General features: G+C 48.8%; 1 protein-coding gene across 3 annotated transcripts; it reads right to left on the reverse strand.

The window, feature by feature from the left end:
* Positions 1–4,438: 4,438 nt before the first annotated feature.
* MIS12 (MIS12 kinetochore complex component) lies at positions 4,439–25,322 on the reverse strand. Of its 3 annotated transcripts, none has more exons than XM_075590001.1 (2): positions 25,152–25,322; positions 4,439–6,504 (listed from the first exon to the last, which is right to left on the reverse strand). In XM_075590001.1, exons 1-2 carry the CDS (start codon positions 25,296–25,298, stop codon positions 5,815–5,817), a joined length of 837 nt encoding a protein of 278 aa, XP_075446116.1. In that variant the 5' UTR covers positions 25,299–25,322; the 3' UTR covers positions 4,439–5,814. The 3 variants fall into 3 exon arrangements, with proteins under 3 accessions (XP_075446116.1, XP_075446115.1, XP_075446117.1); XM_075590000.1 differs by having other exon boundaries at positions 25,143–25,321; XM_075590002.1 differs by lacking the exon at positions 25,152–25,322 and adding an exon at positions 12,231–12,292.
* Positions 25,323–25,404: the final 82 nt, after the last annotated feature.

Consider the following 25,404-nt stretch of genomic DNA (forward strand, 5'->3'; position numbering starts at 1 on the left):
AATCTAAAAATGTAGTAAATCATTTTTAGATTTAAAGCAGCAATACTCCCCTAACATTTTTTTAATTTTTTTTTTAAGAGGATGGAAATTAAAGGTGCTGTGGAGCTGAAAGGCAACCTTTTCAACTCTGGGGACAGGGAATCATTCCCTGACGAAGTACGGAAGTACGAAACGCGTAGGAGAGGGCGCGTTCCTTCACTCTTTACTCATATCCCCATTGCGGTTTTATACTCGAACTTTTGTTTTACTGCGGGACTTGCTCGGGACTTGTTTTGCCGCTCGACTGTCTATCGTGAAGCAGTGACGCACTAAAGACGCGACCGGCCGAGAGACGCTGCCGGATGACGTCACACGCCGGCGTGGACCAACCCGGAAGAAGCGTGGCGATCAACCCTCAAGAATAACTGCTGAGGGCTCCGTGAAGGCGCGGGAAGGTTCCCCAACGCTGAGCTGCTTACTCCGAAACCGGATACCAGCATTCTGAGGGAGGACGTCCAGTAACCGGTGTTTGTATCCTGCTGTGCCTGCCGAGTGGTAACATGTCCCTAACATGTCATGCTAATAACCCTTTTTGTTGATGTACGTGCAATACTCACCCTTACACTATAAATAATTATTTTATTATACTACACAATGGTTTTTTTGCGCTGTTCTTTTTTTGTTTCCAAACCCAGTAACTTCACTGGTAAGCATCTCAGGAACCGGGTGTGAAAATAGCAGGGTTCAGCTCCACAGAACACGTTGGTTCCCACATGCTATAATAATGATTTTGTTGTTGTTGATTTTTTTAAAGTAGGGGGGATTGCTTCTTTAACGGAATTTTTAAAATATTTGAGAATTGAAAAATTAACATACATCTGGATATAAATGTAAAAATCGGTTTCCTTAATATTGCTTTCTAGTGAAGACAACTTTGTTTGTAACCCTACAATTTTTACTGCATTATCCTTACAGTGCTCATCATTGAGGTTCTTTTGGAATGACTGTTTATTTCCTGGTTGCTGTATTTCCTCCAAATGCATTGTAACGCATGACAATTTAAAATTAATCTTTTTATGCAAGCTCACTAAGGAATTTCTAGTGCAACTGTTTGCTAGTTTGTAAATGCAAATTCAGTGTTATTCAGTCTAAACTGTATAAAACATTTTTTGAAAAGGGTTGTCTACTTCCACTAACCAACAACATTGCTCATAATAGAACATATGCTTTTCAGAATATTATCAATGGCTTTCTAATTTAGCTAGAACTTGCTACAGTTAACCAGGAAAGATAGAAAACCTGTTAAAATGTGGGAATTCACTCAAACTGTTAAATCAGGAACTGTTTACTTATAACAGGAACGGACATTACGTTCCCCAAATTAACATCGTATTAACCGAGCTAATTATATGCAAAAATAACATCTGTAAGTGAGCTAATTAGCATAGGTTAACTTTGTGTTACTAACATAACATTCCGTTATGCAAGTCTTGGCGTTACTCCCTTTCAGTTCCTGAAATAAGGCTTTGGTGGAGTAGAGAGAAAGGAGAGGAAAGTAATGCTGGGAAATAACTATGTTCATTAAATAATGTCCCCAATTGTGGCGAGACTCCGAATCAGGGACTGCAAAAGCCCTATTTCAGGGTCTGGATGGAAGTAATGCCAAGGTGACCTAGGACAACCAAGAACGCCTCATTCACATATCGCCAATGTCCGTTTCAGTTGGCGCTATGTTCTTTACATGAGAAACCATGGTTTAATGTTACGCGACTTGAAAAAATTAAAGTAAATAAGGCACCTGGACAGATGGCATACATCCAAGAGTTCTCAAGGAGTTAAGCTCAGTAATAGCCAAACCATTATATCTAATATTCAAGGACTCCATTTCCACAGGCTCAGTACCACAAGATTGGCGTAAAGCAGATGTGGTGCCTATATTTAAAAAGGGAGCTGGGTCACAACTGGGGAATTACAGACCTGTAAGCCTGACTTCAATAGTAGGGAAACTACTTGAAGGTTTAATACGGGATAATATTCAGGAATACCTAATGGGAAACAAAATGATTAGTAATAGTCAGCATGGATTTATGAAAGATAGATCATGCCAAACTAACCTTATTTGTTTCTTTGAGAAGGTAAGTAGGAATTTAGACCAGGGTAATGCAGTTGATGTGGTCTACTTAGATTTTGCAAAGGCTTTTGATACGGTTTCACACACGAGGTTGGTGTACAAAATAAAGAAAATTGGACTTAGTAATAATATATGCACCTGTATTGAAAACTGGTTAAAGGACAGACAACAGAGGGTTGTCATAAATTGAACTTTTTCAGGTTGGGCTAAAGATCGGTACTGGGACCCCTGCTTTTTAACTTGTTTATTAATGACCTTGAGGTTGGCATCGAGAGCAAAGTCTCCTTCTTTGATGATGATACTAAATTGTGTAAGGTAATCGAATCAGAGCAGGATGTAATTTCTCTTCAGAAGGACTTGGAGAGACTGGAAACATGGGCAGGTAAATGGCAGATGAGGTTAATACAGATAAATGTAATGTTATGCATTTGGGATGCAAGAATAAAAAGGCGAATTACAAATGAAATGGGGATAAATGGATAGATGGAGAAGGGTTTAGGAGTGCTTGTAGACAGCAGGCTTAGCAATAGTGCCCAAAGTCATGCAGTAGCTGCAAAGGCAAACAAGATCTTATCTTGCATCAAACGGGCAATGGATGGAAGGGAAGTAAACATAATTATGCCCCTCTACAAAGCATTAGTTAGACCACACCTTGAATATGGAGTACAATTTTGGGCACCAATCCTAAGAAAAGACATTATGGAACTAGAGAGAGTGCAGAGAAGAGCCACCAAATTAATAAAGGGGATGGACAATCTAACTTATGAGGAGAGACTAGCTAAATTAGATTTATTTACATTAGAAAAGAGGCGGCTAAGAGGGGATATGATAACTATATACAAATATATTCAGAGACAATACAAGGAGCTTTCAAAAGAACTACTCATCCCAAGGGCAGTACAAAGGACTCGGGGCCATCCCTTAAGGTTGGAGGAAAGGAGATTCCACCAGCAACAAAGGAAAGGGTTCTTTACATTAAGGTCAGTTAAAATGTGGAATTCATTACCCATGGAGACTGTGATGGCAGATACAATAGATTTGTTCAAAAAAAGGTTGGACATCTTTTTAGATAGGAAAAGTATACAGGGATATACCAAATAAGTATACATGGGAAGGATGTTGATTCAGGGATTAATCCGAATGCCAATTCTTGTAGTCAGGAAGGAATTTATTTTTCCCCTTATGAGATATCATTGGATGATGTGACTCTGGGGTTTTGTTTGCCTTCCTCTGGATCAATAAGTATAGCTATATGATAAAATATCTGTTGTCTAAATTTAGCATAGGTTGAACTTGATGGACGGAAGTCTTTTTTCAACCTCATCTACTATGTAACTACTATGTAACTATATTGTCCTTAGTGAATACCGCTTTACTATTAAAGTGACATTAGCTTAGGTTAACAATACCATAAGTGACCTAACAGAGCTAAGTGAATCCCTATCGAGTATCTGCAATAGCGATGGCCGACAATTTTGTCAGCATTGTGCCGCCAAGTCCAGCCAGAAGGGAGCGAGGCACCCAGGGGCGTTCCATGACTATGCCTGCTCCCAGTGCAGTCACTTATGGCAGTGGGAGGAGGGTAGAAGTTTTCCTGTTTGTGGGTCTCAGATAGTGAGAGTATCTGTAACGCACTGATAGAGCCTGAGATGGAGGGCAGCAGGGGTGCCATGAAAGTCAGTTTCCTATCCCTATTTTTTTTCCCTCTAAGCTCTGGTTCTTAAACATTTGGACTGGCTCCTAAGTTTCTTTTTATATTTTTGTCCACCCCACTTGAGAATCAAATTTGAGCAATGACTTGAACAAAATAACCAACTAAATGTGCATTGTGTTAATTAGAATAGAAACATCTAATTTATGTTTAAAAAAAAAAATGCAGATATCAATTAATCTGATCAATGTGTGCTTTGTGTACAACCCCCCTCCCCCCTGAAATATCTTTAATCATTCTCTTTGTAAATATGACCCTGTGACTTACTTGTGCTTTATAAAGGTGGAGCATCACTTATCTCACAAATATTTTATAAGCAACTCAGAAAGAGGGGATAGTGAGCACTTGGCCTAGGAGTCTGCTCATTTTTCTAAGTTGTTTTAAAACCCATTTATTTGATCCTGGCCTACTTTCTAATTTGAGGATATCCTTGGGTGTCTATTACAAGCATTTGTAAATACCGTATATGTATTAACCTCCACCACAATGTAATTGGCCACCTTACATAAATATAGTCATCCTTAAAGCAAAAGGACATTTTTTTTTTAGTTTCTTTAGAAATTAATCCTTTTCATAATAGCGAGGCTTGGAATGACTTGCACAACAATACACTGTGGACCAGTGGTTAAGAAAGTTTATTTTCAGAGGTGACACAAAATAGGTAAAGGTAGCCAAACACCTCCAAAAGTTTCAGTTTACCAACTAAAGTAACCGAATAAATATGTAGAAATGTGTATTAACTATCAGGGGGGGGGGGTGGAATTGGGGAGAGGAGGGGGAGAAATCACCTGCATTTAAATGAGGCCCTACATTGGACCAACGTGAACAAATAGGCTGTAGCATGTTAACAGATTCAGTGTATGCAATTGGCACCTTAACCCCTTCAGTGCCAGGGGGGTCATGCCATCTCCATGACCACAGACCTACCGGCATTTCCTGACCACGTGATCAGTACACAATCACATACAGCCCTTGGGGTGGCACTTTTCTTTACAATGGAGCACTTAAGGGGTTAAGAAAATACTTAATTTGAATGATGTGTATGTATATACACACACACACACACACACACACACACACGACATTAAGAATGTGCTAATCATTTCAGAGGATTCAAAGAAAAAGGAGTCAGAGAATGCGATTAATGTTTACTATAGGGATCTTTCTAGGAAAGAAAATTAATTTGCCACACTGTTTAAATATTTTTTTCTGTAACCCACTGTGAGGTATCGCTGGAAATGTCACTGCCATTGGGTCGTTTTGGTTGTAGAAGAAATATACTTGCCTAGAAACTATAATCCCACACACAAGCATGAATATATATATATATATATATATATATATATATATATATATATATATATATATATATATATATATATATATATATATATATATAGCATTTGTATTTTCAGGTCATTCTCAATTACAGTTCATGCATCCATCAGCTTCTGTTCTTCGCTGAATTACACAAATGAGGAAACCCTCTAACATATTTCGTTACTTCAGCGAGATTGGATTGAACTTGTCATTGAACACAGGTCAGGAAGAAATGTCTTTTCGCTCATCTTTGCTTAAGTTCAGTACTGTACATCCGGATATTGTTGCCCCTAAATCTGTTCATAGGGTTTATAATATTTCATTGGCACCTAAACGCTGGTGTGTCCCAAATCTTAATTGCACTACTCATTTAAAATGCAAGGACTTTTATAGTTGACTTGCTGAATTTTCTAGTTTTCGTTCTGAAACCACCGTTTTGATCAATTATTTGAACAAAGTTGGGCTTTAGAGTAATCATTTTAATAAGTGCAATAGATATACTTAAATATGATATTGATTAAAAATAATTATATCTTACAAATGTAATTCTTGTTGAGAACACGTGTGTCACTCGAATTAATAATTTAACTGCTTTTGAAAGAGGATCATTGTTTTCTCCACATGACGTAAGTTTAAAAAACAAAAAAAAAGTGATATATATTTTAATGCGATGCTACTTCTTGCTTTCTTGTTTTGGCTTCCTGGTTCGTAAACGCACTGGAGTCATTTTAAGGCTTTTCTTTTTCAGATCAATTTCTTCTACTTTGTCTTGCAGTTTCCTAGAGGTCTGAGTCATAAAGGCAAGACTTTCCTTTAAATCGATGTTCCCATGCTCTCTGCAAATCTGGTCAAGCCCATCAAACCAAGACAACATTTTCCCTAGTTCAGCCTGGACAACTTTCTGCTCCTCCAGCTCGGCTAAAAGCGATTGCTTGGCAAAGGTTTCAGCCTTGCACTGTTTTTGTAACCTTTCAGTCTCGCACTGGAGAAGGTGCAACTCTTCTTTACTGTAAGAACGCTGCCCCTGGACCTTATCTTCTGGCAGCAAGATATTCCTGGGAACTTCCAGCACAAGCTTTAAAAGCATTTGTTCCATTTTCTGAAACAGGTGATTGAAGCGTCCGTTTATAAAGTGGAGATACTTTTCTGTACTCTCTCGGATCTGGAAAGGACTTATCCTGCAGCCTGGGAAGCTCTCCAGTTTCTTCATGATGATTCTTTCCACAACCAGCATCATCTCAAATAAGTAGTCTTGAAAAGCGATGTACACTCTGAGTATACAGGTTTGAGGAGTAAACCCAAAAAACTGAGTCTCGTAGCACATTGGATTGACGGACATGTTGGTGACGTTATTCAAGATAACCTATTAAAAAAAAAAAAAACACATATGCATGAGAAGTTGCATCATTATAATACTTGTTGACATCACTCACTTTAAACAAGTAAATCAAAAATATTTTGGTGAAGGACCGTACACTCTACAAGACAAAAAGTAATTTCTGCTACAAGCTGGTAACTTCAGGTGAAATAAGCTCTGCATCGCGGGAATTGCTTTAAATGTTAGCCATAGCGTGAAATCTTTCATTGTTAGGATCTCAAGATTTCACGCTATCGTCAACATTAAAAGCAGTGCCTGCGATGCAAGTTGCAAAGGAAGTTACTTGTTGAGTCTTAGTGGGGTGACATGTTAAAATTATGTTCTTTCCCCCTTTCAAATAGAAAATGCGTAAGAAGGAAATATTACGTTTAAGGCCGAGATTATACTGTATGCGAGGGCGCGTGCGCGATTGCAGGATCCCTTAGAGGCCGCCCCTAAGGGGCGTGACCGTGTTTCGAAAAGACAACAAAATTGTATTTTCAAGCGATGGCCACGTCACGGCGAACCAGTTCCATGACGTCATAGCCTGAAACAGTATGTGCAGAAATCACATGAGCATCGGGCGCGCGCTCAAGCACGAACTCAGCCTAAAGCTGCAGTTCAAGCGGCCTTTTTTTCCCCCCATTCAATATGTGCGTCATTACAATCTACAAACTGACAAGTGAGTAGCTAAGTTGCTGATCGATCGCTGAAGATTCGGCTGGGGGTTCACTAAATGCATCTTGGGTCCTGTTCTGCTGCTCTGACAGCCAAAGTTCTGTGAGGGAGATCATGTGACCAGGCAGGCACTAGATTCAATTGGTTCATTGCTAGAGAGGGCAGGGCTCAAAAAGGTGATGCTGTTTCAGAAGGGGATGGGGATGTGACTTTGTAAATGGTTGTTATAGGAACAAAAATGACTTACATTAGAATAAATTAAAACTTGTTTATTTTTTTTTAAATGCTACAATTATTTTCTCATAGTACAGAACTGATTTATTAAAATAAACACATGTAGGATATTGATGGAACTGCAGCTTTAAAGGGTATCACAATCCCTTACGTTTGCCTTTGCTGTCCCCTAGTGGTGACTAATTGGAAAATAAATTAGAAAGTTTTCCTTGAACAATGAATTATTTATCTGTTGTATTTCATGCAGGACATGATCATAATGCATTTTCCAAAGGGTCTGTGCCCTAGACCTTCTTTATAGAAGATCTATGCTCCCTCTTTGGGCCAGATGCACCAAATTCCGTTAAATATGGGAAAATAGCGTGACGTTACCTAAATAGCTAATGGATGTTATTTTCACTGAGTTTAATGGGTATCCACCAAGCTAATTATTTGCAAAAACAACATCTATCACCAAAATCCGTATCGCAGCGATACATTCGTTAGGAAAATAGGAAAAAATACAAATAACGTACTAGCGCGTTCCAAATGTGTAATGTATGTTTATTAATGTTAAAATATTTAAATGTATATTATCGTCTTCATTTATCGTAACATTATTTCCCTGTGCCAACATTAACGGCGTTTAGTGTGTCTGCGATATTAGGTTAACGGTTAAGAATCTGATTTGCATATGACTAAGCCTAACGTCCATAGAAAAGTATCAAGTATTTATTTCAGAGGTTAACGCTATGTTATTCGCTTTAGTGCATAGGCGTTAGGATTAAAATAATGTTCATTTGGCTAACGTTGCTTCGTGGCATCTGGGCTCTTGTAAGAAAAACAGAACAGGTGAGGAACCTGGCCGCCATGACCAGTAAAACAACCCAAATTTCAGGTTATGATGTTTATTAGATTACGCTGTTTATATGAGAAACTGTACCCGATTGTGAATTTACTGTATCTTAAGTTTTTACATTTAGTTTGCCACTTAATCAAATTACCCTATATCATGGGACAGTCAGACTTCATTAATAAGTCTCTGTGAGAGCAACTGGTCAGCCAAAATATAACACAACAATATTGTCACTCCAGATTGTCTCAATCCGAGGCCTGTAAGGTCTTATCCGTTTGTTGCGACAGACTTCATTACAAACAATATATGCAGTAAAGGTTATTGCACCCGCTGATAATACAAAATATCTTGGTATAATGCAGTATATTATAGATTTTCCATCGGATTAAATGGTGGTAGTAATGTAGACTATCCCAAAATTATTAAAGCAGCGGGTTAAATCGTATGTTCCTGATAATCGGAGTTCCAAAAATTGACAAAATTCACTGGATTTTACCACTACCCATCTGTATTTTGATTTGTGTCTGCTTGTGATTTTCAGCTACACAAAACTAAAGCATTGTTTTGAATGTCACAGATCAGAGAAAAACAGCAGATAAACAAAAAAAAAATTGCAAACACATAGGAGAACCAAGTTCCTAAAAAGCACTAACCTTTGCAACATCTGTGTATGTATATTACATGTATACTGTATGTAAGTAGCATCACTATAGAGCAATATATAAAATCTTTGATTCCCATCCTACAATTTCTCACACCTTGGTATCTCAAATCCAAGCAGGTTTGTCACAAATATTTATAAAGAAGAATGTTTAGATCAACAATGCCATGCAACCTAAAACTGTTAAAAATAGAAAATGGATAACATTGAATTTAGATTCACACTAATAAATAAAGTCCGTAGCATTTTAATTTAGCACCGCTCCTAAATAGAAAACCGTGGTAATAAAAAGATGCCGCCTGTGTGTTAAAGTTTAAAGCTGCAGTTCAGTCTTTTTTTTTTTTTTTTTTTTAATTTATTTTTTTACTTCAATAGTTTCATGTGGGCAATTTCTAATTACCTAAAGAACTGTATAGCTGCAGGTCAATTCGTTCTCCATGTATTGATAGGTCGAAATTTGGTAACATAATTAGTGAAGGGATCTGTTTATATTCTGCTTGTCACTCAGTGGAAGCTCATGAATATTCATGAGCACTCCTGCACTGACATGTGCTAGAGGGAGGGCAGGCCTGACAAAGGGGTGTGCCAGGGCTTGTGACAGGACATGAAGGGGCAGTGCCTTCGCAAATGGCTGTTAGAGTACAAGAAAATTGGTGTTTAAAAGTTGTTTTTTTAAAAACAGAAAATGCTAAAAGTATTTTTTCTTACTACAGAACTGATTTATTAAAAAAAAACACACATGCAGGATATTGACTGAACTGCAGCTTTAAGCCCTTCAGAGCCAGAGGGACCTTGGCACTTCCTGTTTCTGGTTGCCAGGCTGGATGAGCTGGAAGGGGCAGCTCCTCACGCAAAGCCCCTACACATATAGCAAAAGCCAGTGACATACAGCGGTTGTGTCATAGGGGCCTCTGGGTTGGCACTTTATATGACATACGTTGTACGTCATTAGGGCACTGAAGAGGTTAAGTGTCAGCCCCACCTTGGACGAAGGTGAACCGATGCGACGGTAGTATGTTTAATAGGTTAAATGTAGCTGATACAAAAGGCTTGTCTTTCTAAAACAAAATAAATCAATTATAATTTCACCCCTTTCGTGCCCTATGGATGTTTAATGTACGTCATCAAGGCCAGCAAGCCAGAACACAATCTACCTTTAGTAAACAAGCATACATCATATACTTGTTTACTAAAAGTAGATTGTGATTGGCGCTGACTGTGATTTGCACTGGATGATCGCGACGTCAGCGACTGGCGTTGACCATGTGATCAATCGCTCAGGGCAATCACATGATCAGAGGGGGTAGTGGCCTCAGAGGTGGCAGAAATGTCAGGCATTGAAAAGGGTTAAAGTTATCTTTTCTGGGGTAAACAAGATATTCTGAGAGTTTTCTACCATCTTAAAATATATTTTGACAATAAGACTGTTCATCCTTTAAAAAAAAAAACAGAGAGAGAAGTGAGAAGAGATATTACTGTATGCTCATTTGCATGTCTTAGACAGGTCTGCAACCCCGCCTTTCACCATCATCATCCAGCACACAGTGCTTCCACTGCAGCAAGGGATTCTGGGAAATGACATGCAAATGAGCACAGTGCCACCTTTTGCTTCAAAATCACATAACATGGTCCCCTGTAAGCGTATGCTTGCTGCATTTCACAGCTTTGAGCACAGCCTAGGTTAAGATGTATAGCCAGTAAACCCACCAACGGACAGCCGTTTCGACCTTAATGGGTCTCATATACACACACACACAATTGGGAATCGCCTTCCCTGGTAAATATCTTGGGAACCCCTTTTAATATTTTAGGACAAGGTTTCAAGAGTTCACCTGCTCTTTTGGACAGTAAAATAATAAATAGTGTTAGAAACCCCACAGCAATAATGCACTATCAGGCCTTATCTGTCATTCTTCTCTCTGCCTCTCTGATTCTGACACTAATATCTCCCCCGTCCCACTGCTGCTGGATGCGTCTCTCACTGTCTTTCATCCACTTATTGCCCTGTTGGTTTTTTTTACCATTCCCCTGATTCCACCTCTTCTCGTTCTTATATGGGCTTCTGACTGTGTTAAACTAAGAGTATCAACGCTAGAATACAAAAAGCTACAATTGCATGGGGCTCACTTAAGAAACTTTGGGCCAGTAAAGTCATACAAACAATACAAAACATACAATTAACATGAATGTCCTTGGCGCACTATCTGGTATATAACCTGACAGAAAAGAAGTCCAATTTGTCCTTGATGACAGGGATATTACCATTGGCCCTATTTCCTTACTTTCCGGTATCACGCTGGTGAGAGGCTTCTTCATAAGTAGAGGAGTCATTCCGCCTGGCAACATAACAGAATTAAGGCGACGGGGAAGAAGTGAAAGATACCTTTTGAGGCCCTCTTTTATTTATTTTTAAGTAAGTAGCTGGCAACGGTGGGGGAGTTGATGTTTGACCAGAAGTACTGCGCAATGGTTGTTCTGTCTTTTATATCATCACAGATTCGAATCAACTACCTCTAAGGACCTCCAGGACTATTGGATATCGGATTTAATATCCCTGTCATCAAGGACAAATTGGACTTCTTTTCTGTCAGGTTATATACCAGATAGTGCGCCAAGGACATTCATGTTAATTGTATGTTTTGTATTGTTTGTTTACCATTGTTTTGCATTCCTTGTGGATAGGTGTGCCATTCTCGTCCTTAAGCAGCCGCTTCCTCAGTTTAATAATTAGTCTGCAGGATTCAGTTCCATTATACCATTAGTTCTTGCAAAGAGGAATTAATATTTAGAGCACTTATATATCTCAATTAGATTGTTAAGATAGGTTAATAGGTTGAGCGCTTCAGTATATGCTTTAGTTTAGTTTAATATCACCATCACCTGTAAAGTCATACGCTTAAAGACAAAAGTCCGCATTTACAAAGCTGTTATTCTACCGACTTTATTTTACGGTTGTGAAACCTGGCCGGTAAAGGTGACACACCAACATAAACTGGACTTGTTCCAAAATCGGTGCCTGCGCCGACTAACAAAAAAACAAATATATGGATAGGACGTCAAATGCTGAAATTCAACGTTTCTGAAAATGTGTCGGCCATTATAGAACAGAGACGTGGCGTTGGTTAGGCCACACATTGCGGATGCCGACACATAGAATTCCAAAAATAACCCTAATGGCTGCACCTGGTCCGACATGGAAACGACCGAAGGGCGGTGTTAGGCTTACAACATTGAGATACTTTAAGCGAAAAGCTGAGGGCCTGGTTATGCGCCCTTTCAACCTTAGCCGAAGAACATTTAATGAAGACTGGTTGGTTAAATCACCTAACAACTCTAGCCCAAGACCGCAAACAATGGAGACAAATTTCCGTGGAAGTCACCTATACCCATGAAGTCACCTATACATATGAAGAGGAGAAAACAAAACAACAAAAACTAAGAGTAAAGGTTTGTAAATTAGTACAACTCCCAAACTTGTCCTAAAATATCAATTGTTAGTCCTTTTTCCCTCCCAAAAAACACATTACCTAATACTGAAATACTCATTTACTCTCCACCATGACTGCTACTTAATTTTTTTTTAATAATAATATATAATATATAATATATACACACTTTACTGTGGAGGGTTTTTGTCACTTTTTTTACCCACCATAAGGTGTGTGGTGTGCATATATATTATAATCAAAAATGATTAGATGATACCGTTCTGTGGCTAACAAAATGCTTTTATTTGTGCGAGCTTTCGAGATGCACTGATCTCTTCTTCCGGCGATGTTACATTGAATAAAGCAAGCAAGGGTAAACGTACAAACAGTGCATATACTGTAGGAATGTTATCTATGACTGAAACCCAACACCTGGGGCGCATCTCGAAAGCTCGCACAAATAAAAGCATTTCGTTAGCCACAGAACGGTATTGTCTATTCATTTTTTATTATTAAAGCTCTTAACCCCTTCTGTGTACATCACCTCTCTGTCCCCCCCTCCTTGTGTGTACACACATCACCTCTCTGCTCCCCCCTCCCATTTGTGTGTATGTACATCACCTCTCTGGTGTCGGTGTACATCAGTGTATGTGTGTGCGCACGCAGGCACGCACGCACGCATCACCTCTCTGTCCCCCCTCTGTGTGTACATCACCTCTCTGGTGTGTGTGTGTACACATCACCTCTCTGCTCCCCTTCTGCGTGTGTGTGCGTATATCACTTTTCTACTCTCCCCGTGTGTGCACATCACCTCTTTGCTTCCCTCTGTGTGTGTGTGCACATCACCTCTCTATCCCCCCTCTGTGTGTGTGTACGTGTACACATCAACTCTCTGCCCCCCCCCGTGTGTGTGTGTGTGTTTGTGCATGCATCACCTCTCTATCCTCCCCTCTGTGTATACATCACCTCTCTATCCTCCCCTCTGTGTATACATCACCTCTCTGTCCCCCCCGTGTGTATACATAACCTCTCTGTCCCCCCGTGTGTGTACATAACCTCTCTGCCCCCCCCGTGTGTGTGTTTGTGTGTGTGTGTGTGTGTGTGTGTGCGTGCATGCATCACCTCTCCGTCCCCCCTCTGTGTGTATATCACCTCTCTGGTGTGTGTGTGTGTGTGTGTGTGTGTACATCACCTTTCTGCTCCCCTTCTGCGTGTGTGTGTGTGTGCGTATATCACTTTTCTACTCTCCCCCTGTGTGTGCACATCACCTCTTTGCTTCCCTCTGTGTGTGTGCACATCACCTCTCTATCCCCCCTCTGTGTGTGTGTACACATCACCTCTCTATCCCCCCTCTGTGTGTGTGCACATCACTTCTCTATCCCCCACCGTGTGTGTGTGTGTGTGTGCATACATCACCTCTCTGCCCCCACCGTGTGTGTGTGTGTGTGTGTGTGTACATCACCTCTGTCCCCCCCGTGTGTGTACATCACCTCTCTGCCCCCCGTGTGTGTACATCACCTCTCTGCCCCCCCCGTGTGTGTACATCACCTCTCTGCCCCCCCGTGTGTGTACATCACCTCTCTGCCCCCCCATATGTGTGTACATCACATCTCTGCCGCCCCCCGTGTGTGTACATCACTTCTCTGTCGTCCCCCCCGTGTGTGTACATCACTTTTCTGCCGTCCCCCCGTGTGTGTACATCACTTCTCTGCTGTCCCCCCCGTGTGTGTACATCACTTCTCTGCCGTCCCCCCCGATGTGTACATCACGTCTCTGCAGTCCCCCCGTGTGTGTACATCACCTCTCTGTCCCCCCCGTGTGTGTACATCACCTCTCTGTCCCCCCCGTGTGTGTACAACGCCTCTCTGTCCCCCCCGTGTGTGTACATCACCTCTCTGTCCCCCCCCCCCCCCCCAGAGTGTGTACATCACCTCTCGGTCCCCCCGTGTGTGTACATCACCTCTCTGTCCCCTCGTGTGTGTACATCACCTCTCTGTCCCCTCGTGTGTGTACATCACCTCTCTGTCCCCTCGTGTGTGTACATCACCTCTCTGCCGCCCCCCCGTGTGTGTACATCACCTCTCTGCCGCCCCCCCCGTGTGTGTATATTACCTCTCTGCACCGTGTGTGTGTGTGTGTGTACACATCACCTCTCTGTCCCCCCCCCCCCCCGTTGTGTGTGTACATCACCTCTGTCCCCCCCGTGTGTGTACATCACCTCTGTCCCCCCCGTGTGTGTACATCACCTCTGTCCCCCCCGTGTGTGTACATCACCTCTCTGTACCCCCCGTTGTGTGTGTGTACATCACCTCTCTGTCCCCCCCGTGTGCGAATATCACTTTTCTACTCTCCCCCTGTGTGTGCACATCACCTCTTTGCTTCCCTCTGTGTGTGTGTGTACACATCACCTCTCTGTCCCCCCCGTTGTGTGTGTACATCACCTCTCTGTCCCCCCCGTGTGTGTACATCACCTCTCTGTCCCCCCATGTGTGTACATCACCTCTCTGTCCCCCCGTGTGTGTACATCACCTCTCTGCCGCCCCGTGTGTGTACATCACCTCTCTGTCCCCCCCGTTGTGTGCGTACATCACCTCTCTGTCCCCCTCCCGTTGTGTGCGTACATCACCTCTCTGTCCCCCCCGTTGTGTGCGTACATCACCTCTCTGTCCCCCCCCCGTTGTGTGCGTACATCACCTCTCTGTCCCCCCCCCGTTGTGTGCGTACATCACCTCTCTGTCCCCCCCGTTGCGTGTGTACATCACCTCTCTGTCCCCCACCGTCGTGTGTGTACATCACCTCTCTGTCCCCCCCGTTGTGTGTGTACATCACCTCTCTGTCCCCCCCGTTGTGTGTGTACATCACCTCTCTGTCCCCCCCGTTGTGTGTGTACATCACCTCTCTGTCCCCCCCGTTGTGTGTGTACATCACCTCTCTGTCCCCCCCGTTGTGTGTGTACATCACCTCTCTGTCCCCCCCGTTGTGTGTGTACATCACCTCTCTGTCCCCCCCGTTGTGTGTGTACATCACCTCTGTGTCCCCCCCCCCGGTGTGTGTACATCACCTCTGTCCCCCCCCGGTGTGTACACATCACCTCTCTGCCGCCCCCGTGTGTGTACATCACCTCTCTGTCCCCCCCGTTGTGTGTGTACATCACCTCTCTGTCCCCCCCGTTGTGTGTGTACATCAACTCTCTGTCCCGCCCCGTTGTGTGTGTACATCACCTCTCTGTCCCCCCCGTTGTGTGTGTACATCACCTCTCTGTCCCCCCCCGTTGTGTGTGAACATCACCTCTGTCCCCCCCGTTGTGTGTGTACATCACCTCTCTGTCCCCCCCCTTTGTGTGTGTACATCACCTCTCTGTCCCCCCCCTTTGTGTGTGTACATCACCTCTGTCCCCCCCCCCGTTGTGTGTGTACATCACCTCTCTGTCCCCCCCGTTGTGTGTGTACATCACCTCTCTGTCCCCCCCCCCGTTGTGTGTGTACATCACCTCTCTGTCCCCCCCCCGTTGTGTGTGTACATCACCTCTCTGTCCCCCCCCCGTTGTGTGTGTACATCACCTCTCTGTCCCCCCCGTGTGCGTATATCACTTTTCTACTCTCCCCCTGTGTGTGCACATCACCTCTTTGCTTCCCTCTGTGTGTGTGTGTGCACATCACCTCTCTATCCCCCCTCTGTGTGTGTGCACATCACTTCTCTATCCCCCCTCTGTGTGTGTGTGTGTGTGTGTGTGTACACATCAACTCTCTGCCCCCACCGTGTGTGTGTGTGTGCATACATCACCTCTCTGCCCCCACCGTGTGTGTGTGTGTGTGTGTGTGTACATCACCTTGTCCCCCCCGTGTGTGTACATCACCTCTCTGCCCCCCGTGTGTGTACATCACCTCTCTGCCCCCCCATATGTGTGTACATCACCTCTCTGCCCCCCCCGTGTGTGTACATCACCTCTGCCGCCCCCCCCCCGTGTGTGTACATCACTTCTCTGCCGTCCCCCCCGATGTGTACATCACTTCTCTGCCGTCCCCCCGTGTGTGTACATCACCTCTCTGCCGTCCCCCCGTGTGTGTACATCACCTCTCTGCCGTCCCCCGTGTGTGTACATCACCTCTCTGTCCTCCCCTCTGTGTGTGTACATCACCTCTCTGTCCCCCCCGTGTGTGTACATCACCTCTCTGTCCCCCCCGTGTGTGTACATCACCTCTCTGTCCCCCCCGTGTGTGTACATCACCTCTCTGTCCCCCCGTGTGTGTACATCACCTCTCTGTCCCCCCCGTGTGTGTACATCACCTCTCTGTCCCCCCCGTGTGTGTACATCACCTCTCTGTCCCCCCCGTGTGTGTACATCACCTCTCTGTCCCCCCCGTGTGTGTATCACCTCTCTGTCCCCCCCGTGTGTGTATCACCTCTCTGTCCCCCCGTGTGTGTACATCACCTCTCTGTCCCCCCCGTGTGTGTACATCACCTCTCTGTCCCCCCGTGTGTGTACATCACCTCTCTGCCGCCCCCCGTGTGTGTACATCACCTCTCTGCCGCCCCCCGTGTGTGTACATCACCTCTCTGCCGCCCCCCGTGTGTGTGTATATTACCTCTCTGCACTGTGTGTGTGTGTGTACACATCACCTCTCTGTCCCCCCCGTTGTGTGTGTACATCACCTCTCTGTCCCCCCCGTGTGTGTACATCACCTCTCTGTCCCCCCATGTGTGTACATCACCTCTCTGTCCCCCCGTGTGTGTACATCACCTCTCTGCCGCCCCGTGTGTGTACATCACCTCTCTGTCCCCCCCGTTGTGTGCGTACATCACCTCTCTGTCCCCCTCCCGTTGTGTGCGTACATCACCTCTCTGTCCCCCCCGTTGTGTGCGTACATCACCTCTCTGTCCCCCCCCGTTGTGTGCGTACATCACCTCTCTGTCCCCCCCCCGTTGTGTGCGTACATCACCTCTCTGTCCCACCCGTTGCGTGTGTACATCACCTCTCTGTCCCCCACCGTTGTGTGTGTACATCACCTCTCTGTCCCCCCCGTTGTGTGCGTACATCCCCTCTCTGTCCCCCCCGTTGTGTGTGTACATCACCTCTCTGTCCCCCCCGTTGTGTGTGTACATCACCTCTCTGTCCCCCCCGTTGTGTGTGTACATCACCTCTCTATCCCCCCCGTTGTGTGTGTACATCACCTCTGTGTCCCCCCCCCCCGGTGTGTGTACATCACCTCTGTGTCCCCCCGGTGTGTACACATCACCTCTCTGCCGCCCCCGTGTGTGTACATCACCTCTCTGTCCCCCCCGTTGTGTGTGTACATCAACTCTCTGTCCCCCCCGTTGTGTGTGTACATCAACTCTCTGTCCCGCCCCGTTGTGTGTGTACATCACCTCTCTGTCCCCCCCCGTTGTGTGTGTACATCACCTCTCTGTCCCCCCCCGTTGTGTGTGAACATCACCTCTGTCCCCCCCGTTGTGTGTGTACATCACCTCTCTGTCCCCCCCCTTTGTGTGTGTACATCACCTCTCTGTCCCCCCCTTTGTGTGTGTACATCACCTCTGTCCCCCCCCCGTTGTGTGTGTACATCACCTCTCTGTCCCCCCCCGTTGTGTGTGTACATCACCTCTCTGTCCCCCCCCGTTGTGTGTGTACATCACCTCTCTGTCCCCCCCCCGTTGTGTGTGTACATCACCTCTCTGTCCCCCCCCGTTGTGTGTGTACATCACCTCTCTGTCCCCCCCCACCCCGTTGTGTGTGTACATCACCTCTCTGTCTCCCTCCACCCCCGTTGTGTGTACATCACCTCTCTGCTTCCCGGTGTGTGTACATCACCACTCTGTCCCCCCCGTTGTTTGTGTACATCACCTCTCTGTCCCCCCCGTTGTGTGTGTACATCACCTCTCTGTCCCCCCCCGTTGTGTGTGTACATCACCTCTCTGTCCCCCCCCGTTGTGTGTGTACATCACCTCTCTGTCCCCCCCGTTGTGTGTGTACATCACCTCTCTGTCCCCCCCCGTTGTGTGTGTACATCACCTCTCTGTCCCCCCCCGTTGTGTGTGTACATCACCTCTCTGTCCCCCCCGTTGTGTGTGTACATCACCTCTCTGTCCCCCCCGTTGTGTGTGTACATCACCTCTCTGTCGTCCCCCCGTTGTGTGTGTACATCACCTCTCTGTCCCCCCCCGTTGTGTACGTACATCACCTCTCTGTCCCCCCCGTTGTGTGTGTACATCACCTCTCTGTCCCCCCCCGTTGTGTGTACATCACCTTTCTGTCCGCCCCCCCGGTATGTGTACATCACCTCTCTGTCCCCCCCCCGGTATGTGTACATCACCTCTCTGCCCCCCCCGGTATGTGTACATCACCTCTCTGTCCCCCCCGTTGTGTGTACATCACCTCTCTGTCCCCCCCCGGTGTGTGTACATCACCTCTCTGTCCCCCCCCGGTGTGTGTACATCACCTCTCTGCCCCCCCCCCCCCGGTGTGTGTACATCACCTCTCTGCCCCCCCGTGTGTGTACATCACCTCTCTGTCCCCCCCCCGGTGTGTGTACATCACCTCTCGGCCCCCCCCCGTTGTGTGTGTACATCACCTCTCTGCCCCCCCCCCCTTTGTGTGTACATCACCTCTCTGTCCCCCACGGTGTGTGTGTACATCACCTCTCTGTCCCCCCCGGTGTGTGTGTACATCACCTCTCTGTCCCCCCCGGTGTGTGTGTACATCACCTCTCTGTCCCCCCCGGTGTGTGTGTACATCACCTCTCTGTCCCCCCCCCGTTGTGTGTGTACATCACCTCTCTGTCCCCCCCCCCGTTGTGTGTGTACATCACCTCTCTGTCCCCCCCCCGTTGTGTGTGTACATCACCTCTCTGTCCCCCCCCCCGTTGTGTGTGTACATCACCTCTCTGTCCCCCCCCCCCCGGTGTGTGTACACATCACCTCTCTGTCCCCCCCGGTGTGTGTGTACATCACCTCTCTGTCCCCCCCGGTGTGTGTACATCACCTCTCTGTCCCCCCCCCCCCGTTGTGTGTGTGTGTACATCACCTCTCTGTCCCCCCCCCCGGTGTGTGTGTACATCACCTCGCTGTCCCCCCCGGTGTGTGTGTGTACATCACCTCTCTGTCCCCCCGGTGTGTGTGTACATCACCTCTCTGTCCCCCCCCCCCCCGTTGTGTGTACATCACCTCTCTGCCCCCCCCGTTGTGTGTGTGTGTGTGTGTGTACCTCACCTCTCTGTTCCCCCCCCCCCGTTGTGTGTGTGTACATCACCTCTCTGCCCCCCCCCCCGTTGTGTGTGTGTGTGTGTGTGTGTACATCACCTCTCTGTCCCCCCCCGTTGTGTGTGTGTGTACATCACCTCTCTGTCCCCCCCTCTGTGTGTGTGTACATCACCTCTCTGTCCCCCCCGGTGTGTGTGTGTGTGTACATCACCTCTCTGTCCCCCTCCCCCCCGGTGTGTGTGTGTGTGTGTGTACATCACCTCTCTGTCCCCCCCGTTGTGTGTGTGTACATCACCTCTCTGTCCCCCCCGGTGTGTGTGTGTGTGTGTGTGTGTACATCACCTCTCTGCCCCCCCCCCCCGGTGTGTGTGTGTGTACATCACCTCTCTGTCCCCCTCCCCCCCGGTGTGTGTGTGTGTGTGTACATCACCTCTCTGCCCCCCCCCTTTGTGTGTACATCACCTCTCTGCCCCCCCACCCCCCCCCCCCGGTGTGTGTGTGTACATCACCTCTCTGTCCCCCCCGGTGTGTGTGTACATCACCTCTCTGTCCCCCCCGGTGTGTGTGTACATCACCTCTGTCCCCCCCGGTGTGTGTGTACATCACCTCTCTGTCCCCCCCGGTGTGTGTGTACATCACCTCTCTGTCCCCCCCGGTGTGTGTGTACATCACCTCTCTGTCCCCCCCCCGTTGTGTGTGTACATCACCTCTCTGTCCCCCCCCCCCCCGGTGTGTGTGTACATCACCTCTCTGTCCCCCCCAGTGTGTGTGTGTACATCACCTCTCTGTCCCCCCCCCGTTGTGTGTGTGTACATCACCTCTCTGTCCCCCCCCCCCCCCGTTGTGTGTGTGTGTGTGTGTGTGTACATCACCTCTCTGTCCCCCCCCGGTGTGTGTGTGTGTGTACATCACCTCTCTGTCCCCCCCCGGTGTGTGTGTGTGTACATCACCTCTCTGTCCCCCCCGGTGTGTGTGTGTGTGTGTACATCACCTCTCTGTCCCCCCCGGTGTGTGTGTGTGTGTACATCACCTCTCTGTCCCCCCCCCCCCCGTTGTGTGTGTGTGTGTGTGTGTGTGTGTGTACATCACCTCTCTGTCCCCCCCCCCGTTGTGTGTGTGTGTGTACATCACCTCTCTGCCCCCCCCCGTTGTGTGTGTGTGTGTGTACATCACCTCTCTGTCCCCCCCCCCCCCGTTGTGTGTGTGTGTGTGTGTGTGTACATCACCTCTCTGTCCCCCCCTCTGTGTGTGTGTACATCACCTCTCTGCCCCCCCGGTGTGTGTGTGTACATCACCTCTCTGTCCCCCCCTCTGTGTGTGTGTACATCACCTCTCTGCCCCCCCCTCTGTGTGTGTGTACATCACCTCTCTGCCCCCCCCCGGTGTGTGTGTGTACATCACCTCTCTGCCCCCCCGGTGTGTGTGTGTGTACATCACCTCTCTGCCCCCCCGGTGTGTGTGTGTGTACATCACCTCTCTGCCCCCCCGGTGTGTGTGTGTGTGTACATCACCTCTCTGTCCCCCCCGGTGTGTGTGTGTGTGTGTGTGTGTGTGTGTACATCACCTCTCTGTCCCCCCCGGTGTGTGTGTACATCACCTCTCTGTCCCCCCCGGTGTGTGTGTGTGTGTGTACATCACCTCTCTGCCCCCCCGGTGTGTGTGTACATCACCTCTCTGCCCCCCGGTGTGTGTGTACATCACCTCTCTGTCCCCCCCGGTGTGTGTGTACATCACCTCTCTGCCCCCCCGGTGTGTGTGTGTACATCACCTCTCTATCCCCCCCGGTGTGTGTGTGTGTACATCACCTCTCTGTCCCCCCCCGGTGTGTGTGTGTGTGTACATCACCTCTCTGTCCCCCCCCGGTGTGTGTGTGTGTGTACATCACCTCTCTGTCCCCCCCGGTGTGTGTGTGTGTGTGTGTACATCACCTCTCTGTCCCCCCGGTGTGTGTGTGTGTGTGTGTACATCACCTCTCTGTCCCCCCCGGTGTGTGTGTGTGTACATCACCTCTCTGTCCCCCCCGGTGTGTGTGTGTGTACATCACCTCTCTGTCCCCCCCGGTGTGTGTGTGTGTGTACATCACCTCTCTGTCCCCCCCCCCCCCGTTGTGTGTGTGTGTGTGTGTGTGTACATCACCTCTCTGTCCCCCCCCCCGTTGTGTGTGTGTGTACATCACCTCTCTGTCCCCCCCCCCCCCCCGTTGTGTGTGTGTGTGTGTGTACATCACCTCTCTGTCCCCCCCTCTGTGTGTGTGTACATCACCTCTCTGCCCCCCCGGTGTGTGTGTGTACATCACCTCTCTGTCCCCCCCCCGTTGTGTGTGTACATCACCTCTCTGTCCCCCCCCCGTTGTGTGTGTACATCACCTCTCTGTCCCCCCCCCCCCGGTGTGTGTACACATCACCTCTCTGTCCCCCCCGGTGTGTGTGTACATCACCTCTCTGTCCCCCCCGGTGTGTGTACATCACCTCTCTGTCCCCCCCCCCCCGTTGTGTGTGTGTGTACATCACCTCTCTGTCCCCCCCCCCGGTGTGTGTGTACATCACCTCGCTGTCCCCCCCGGTGTGTGTGTGTACATCACCTCTCTGTCCCCCCGGTGTGTGTGTACATCACCTCTCTGTCCCCCCCCCCCGTTGTGTGTACATCACCTCTCTGCCCCCCCCGTTGTGTGTGTGTGTGTGTGTGTACCTCACCTCTCTGTTCCCCCCCCCCGTTGTGTGTGTGTACATCACCTCTCTGCCCCCCCCCCGTTGTGTGTGTGTGTGTGTGTGTGTGTGTACATCACCTCTCTGTCCCCCCCCGTTGTGTGTGTGTGTACATCACCTCTCTGTCCCCCCCTCTGTGTGTGTGTACATCACCTCTCTGTCCCCCCCGGTGTGTGTGTGTGTGTACATCACCTCTCTGTCCCCCTCCCCCCCGGTGTGTGTGTGTGTGTGTGTACATCACCTCTCTGTCCCCCCCGTTGTGTGTGTGTACATCACCTCTCTGTCCCCCCCGGTGTGTGTGTGTGTGTGTGTACATCACCTCTCTGCCCCCCCCCCCCCCCGGTGTGTGTGTGTGTACATCACCTCTCTGTCCCCCTCCCCCCCGGTGTGTGTGTGTGTGTGTACATCACCTCTCTGCCCCCCCCCCTTTGTGTGTACATCACCTCTCTGCCCCCCCACCCCCCCCCCCCCGGTGTGTGTGTGTACATCACCTCTCTGTCCCCCCCGGTGTGTGTGTACATCACCTCTCTGTCCCCCCCGGTGTGTGTGTACATCACCTCTGTCCCCCCCGGTGTGTGTGTACATCACCTCTCTGTCCCCCCCGGTGTGTGTGTACATCACCTCTCTGTCCCCCCCGGTGTGTGTGTACATCACCTCTCTGTCCCCCCCCCCGTTGTGTGTGTACATCACCTCTCTGTCCCCCCCCCCCCCGGTGTGTGTGTACATCACCTCTCTGTCCCCCCCAGTGTGTGTGTGTACATCACCTCTCTGTCCCCCCCGTTGTGTGTGTGTGTACATCACCTCTCTGTCCCCCCCCCCGTTGTGTGTGTGTGTGTGTGTGTGTGTACATCACCTCTCTGTCCCCCCCCGGTGTGTGTGTGTGTGTACATCACCTCTCTGTCCCCCCCCGGTGTGTGTGTGTGTACATCACCTCTCTGTCCCCCCCGGTGTGTGTGTGTGTGTGTGTACATCACCTCTCTGTCCCCCCCGGTGTGTGTGTGTGTGTACATCACCTCTCTGTCCCCCCCCCCCCCGTTGTGTGTGTGTGTGTGTGTGTGTGTGTGTACATCACCTCTCTGTCCCCCCCCCCGTTGTGTGTGTGTGTGTGTACATCACCTCTCTGCCCCCCCCCGTTGTGTGTGTGTGTGTGTACATCACCTCTCTGTCCCCCCCCCCCGTTGTGTGTGTGTGTGTGTGTGTGTACATCACCTCTCTGTCCCCCCCTCTGTGTGTGTGTACATCACCTCTCTGCCCCCCCGGTGTGTGTGTGTACATCACCTCTCTGTCCCCCCCTCTGTGTGTGTGTACATCACCTCTCTGCCCCCCCCTCTGTGTGTGTGTACATCACCTCTCTGCCCCCCCCTCTGTGTGTGTGTACATCACCTCTCTGCCCCCCCCCGGTGTGTGTGTGTACATCACCTCTCTGCCCCCCCGGTGTGTGTGTGTGTACATCACCTCTCTGCCCCCCCGGTGTGTGTGTGTGTACATCACCTCTCTGCCCCCCCGGTGTGTGTGTGTGTGTGTGTGTGTACATCACCTCTCTGTCCCCCCCGGTGTGTGTGTGTGTGTGTGTGTGTACATCACCTCTCTGTCCCCCCCGGTGTGTGTGTACATCACCTCTCTGTCCCCCCCGGTGTGTGTGTGTGTGTGTGTGTGTACATCACCTCTCTGCCCCCCCGGTGTGTGTGTACATCACCTCTCTGCCCCCCCGGTGTGTGTGTACATCACCTCTCTGTCCCCCCCGGTGTGTGTGTACATCACCTCTCTGCCCCCCCGGTGTGTGTGTGTACATCACCTCTCTATCCCCCCCGGTGTGTGTGTGTGTACATCACCTCTCTGTCCCCCCCCGGTGTGTGTGTGTGTGTACATCACCTCTCTGTCCCCCCCCGGTGTGTGTGTGTACATCACCTCTCTGTCCCCCCCGGTGTGTGTGTGTGTGTGTACATCACCTCTCTGTCCCCCCCGGTGTGTGTGTGTGTGTGTACATCACCTCTCTGTCCCCCCCGGTGTGTGTGTGTGTGTACATCACCTCTCTGTCCCCCCCGGTGTGTGTGTGTGTGTGTACATCACCTCTCTGTCCCCCCCGGTGTGTGTGTGTGTGTACATCACCTCTCTGTCCCCCCCCCCCCCGTTGTGTGTGTGTGTGTGTGTGTGTACATCACCTCTCTGTCCCCCCCCCCCGTTGTGTGTGTGTGTACATCACCTCTCTGTCCCCCCCCCCGTTGTGTGTGTGTGTGTGTGTACATCACCTCTCTGTCCCCCCCTCTGTGTGTGTGTACATCACCTCTCTGTCCCCCCCTCTGTGTGTGTGTACATCACCTCTCTGCCCCCCCCTCTGTGTGTGTGTACATCACCTCTCTGCCCCCCCCGGTGTGTGTGTGTACATCACCTCTCTGCCCCCCCGGTGTGTGTGTGTGTGTGTACATCACCTCTCTGCCCCCCCGGTGTGTGTGTGTGTGTACATCACCTCTCTGCCCCCCCGGTGTGTGTGTGTGTGTGTGTGTGTGTGTGTACATCACCTCTCTGTCCCCCCCGGTGTGTGTGTGTGTGTGTGTGTGTGTGTGTGTGTGTGTGTGTGTGTACATCACCTCTCTGTCCCCCCCGGTGTGTGTGTACATCACCTCTCTGTCCCCCCCGGTGTGTGTGTTTGTGTGTGTGTGTGTGTACATCACCTCTCTGCCCCCCCGGTGTGTGTGTACATCACCTCTCTGCCCCCCCGGTGTGTGTGTACATCACCTCTCTGTCCCCCCCGGTGTGTGTGTACATCACCTCTCTGCCCCCCCGGTGTGTGTGTACATCACCTCTCTGCCCCCCCGGTGTGTGTGTGTACATCACCTCTCTGCCCCCCCGGTGTGTGTGTGTACATCACCTCTCTGCCCCCCCCGGTGTGTGTGTGTGTACATCACCTCTCTCACACAGTTGCTTGCGCCACTTCTCTTCCCGCCCTCACAATTCCAAACACTGCTGCCAGGCTCGCGCAGCCGTTTGCTGATTGGCATCTCCCGCCGACCAATCAAAAGTTCCGCCGCCTCATTGCCAGCTCCTGACCTCTTTCGGTTCATACAATTAAGCGATCAGGGGAGCTAGAGCGCCGCCCTGCCGGTGGGCGGTGCAGCCTACTGAAGCCAGCAGCGGCCATGTCTGATTCGGGCAATTGAAGCCGCTATA

The sequence above is a fragment of the Ascaphus truei genome, chromosome 3, assembly GCF_040206685.1.
Source record: "Ascaphus truei isolate aAscTru1 chromosome 3, aAscTru1.hap1, whole genome shotgun sequence".
NCBI lineage: Eukaryota > Metazoa > Chordata > Amphibia > Anura > Ascaphidae > Ascaphus > Ascaphus truei.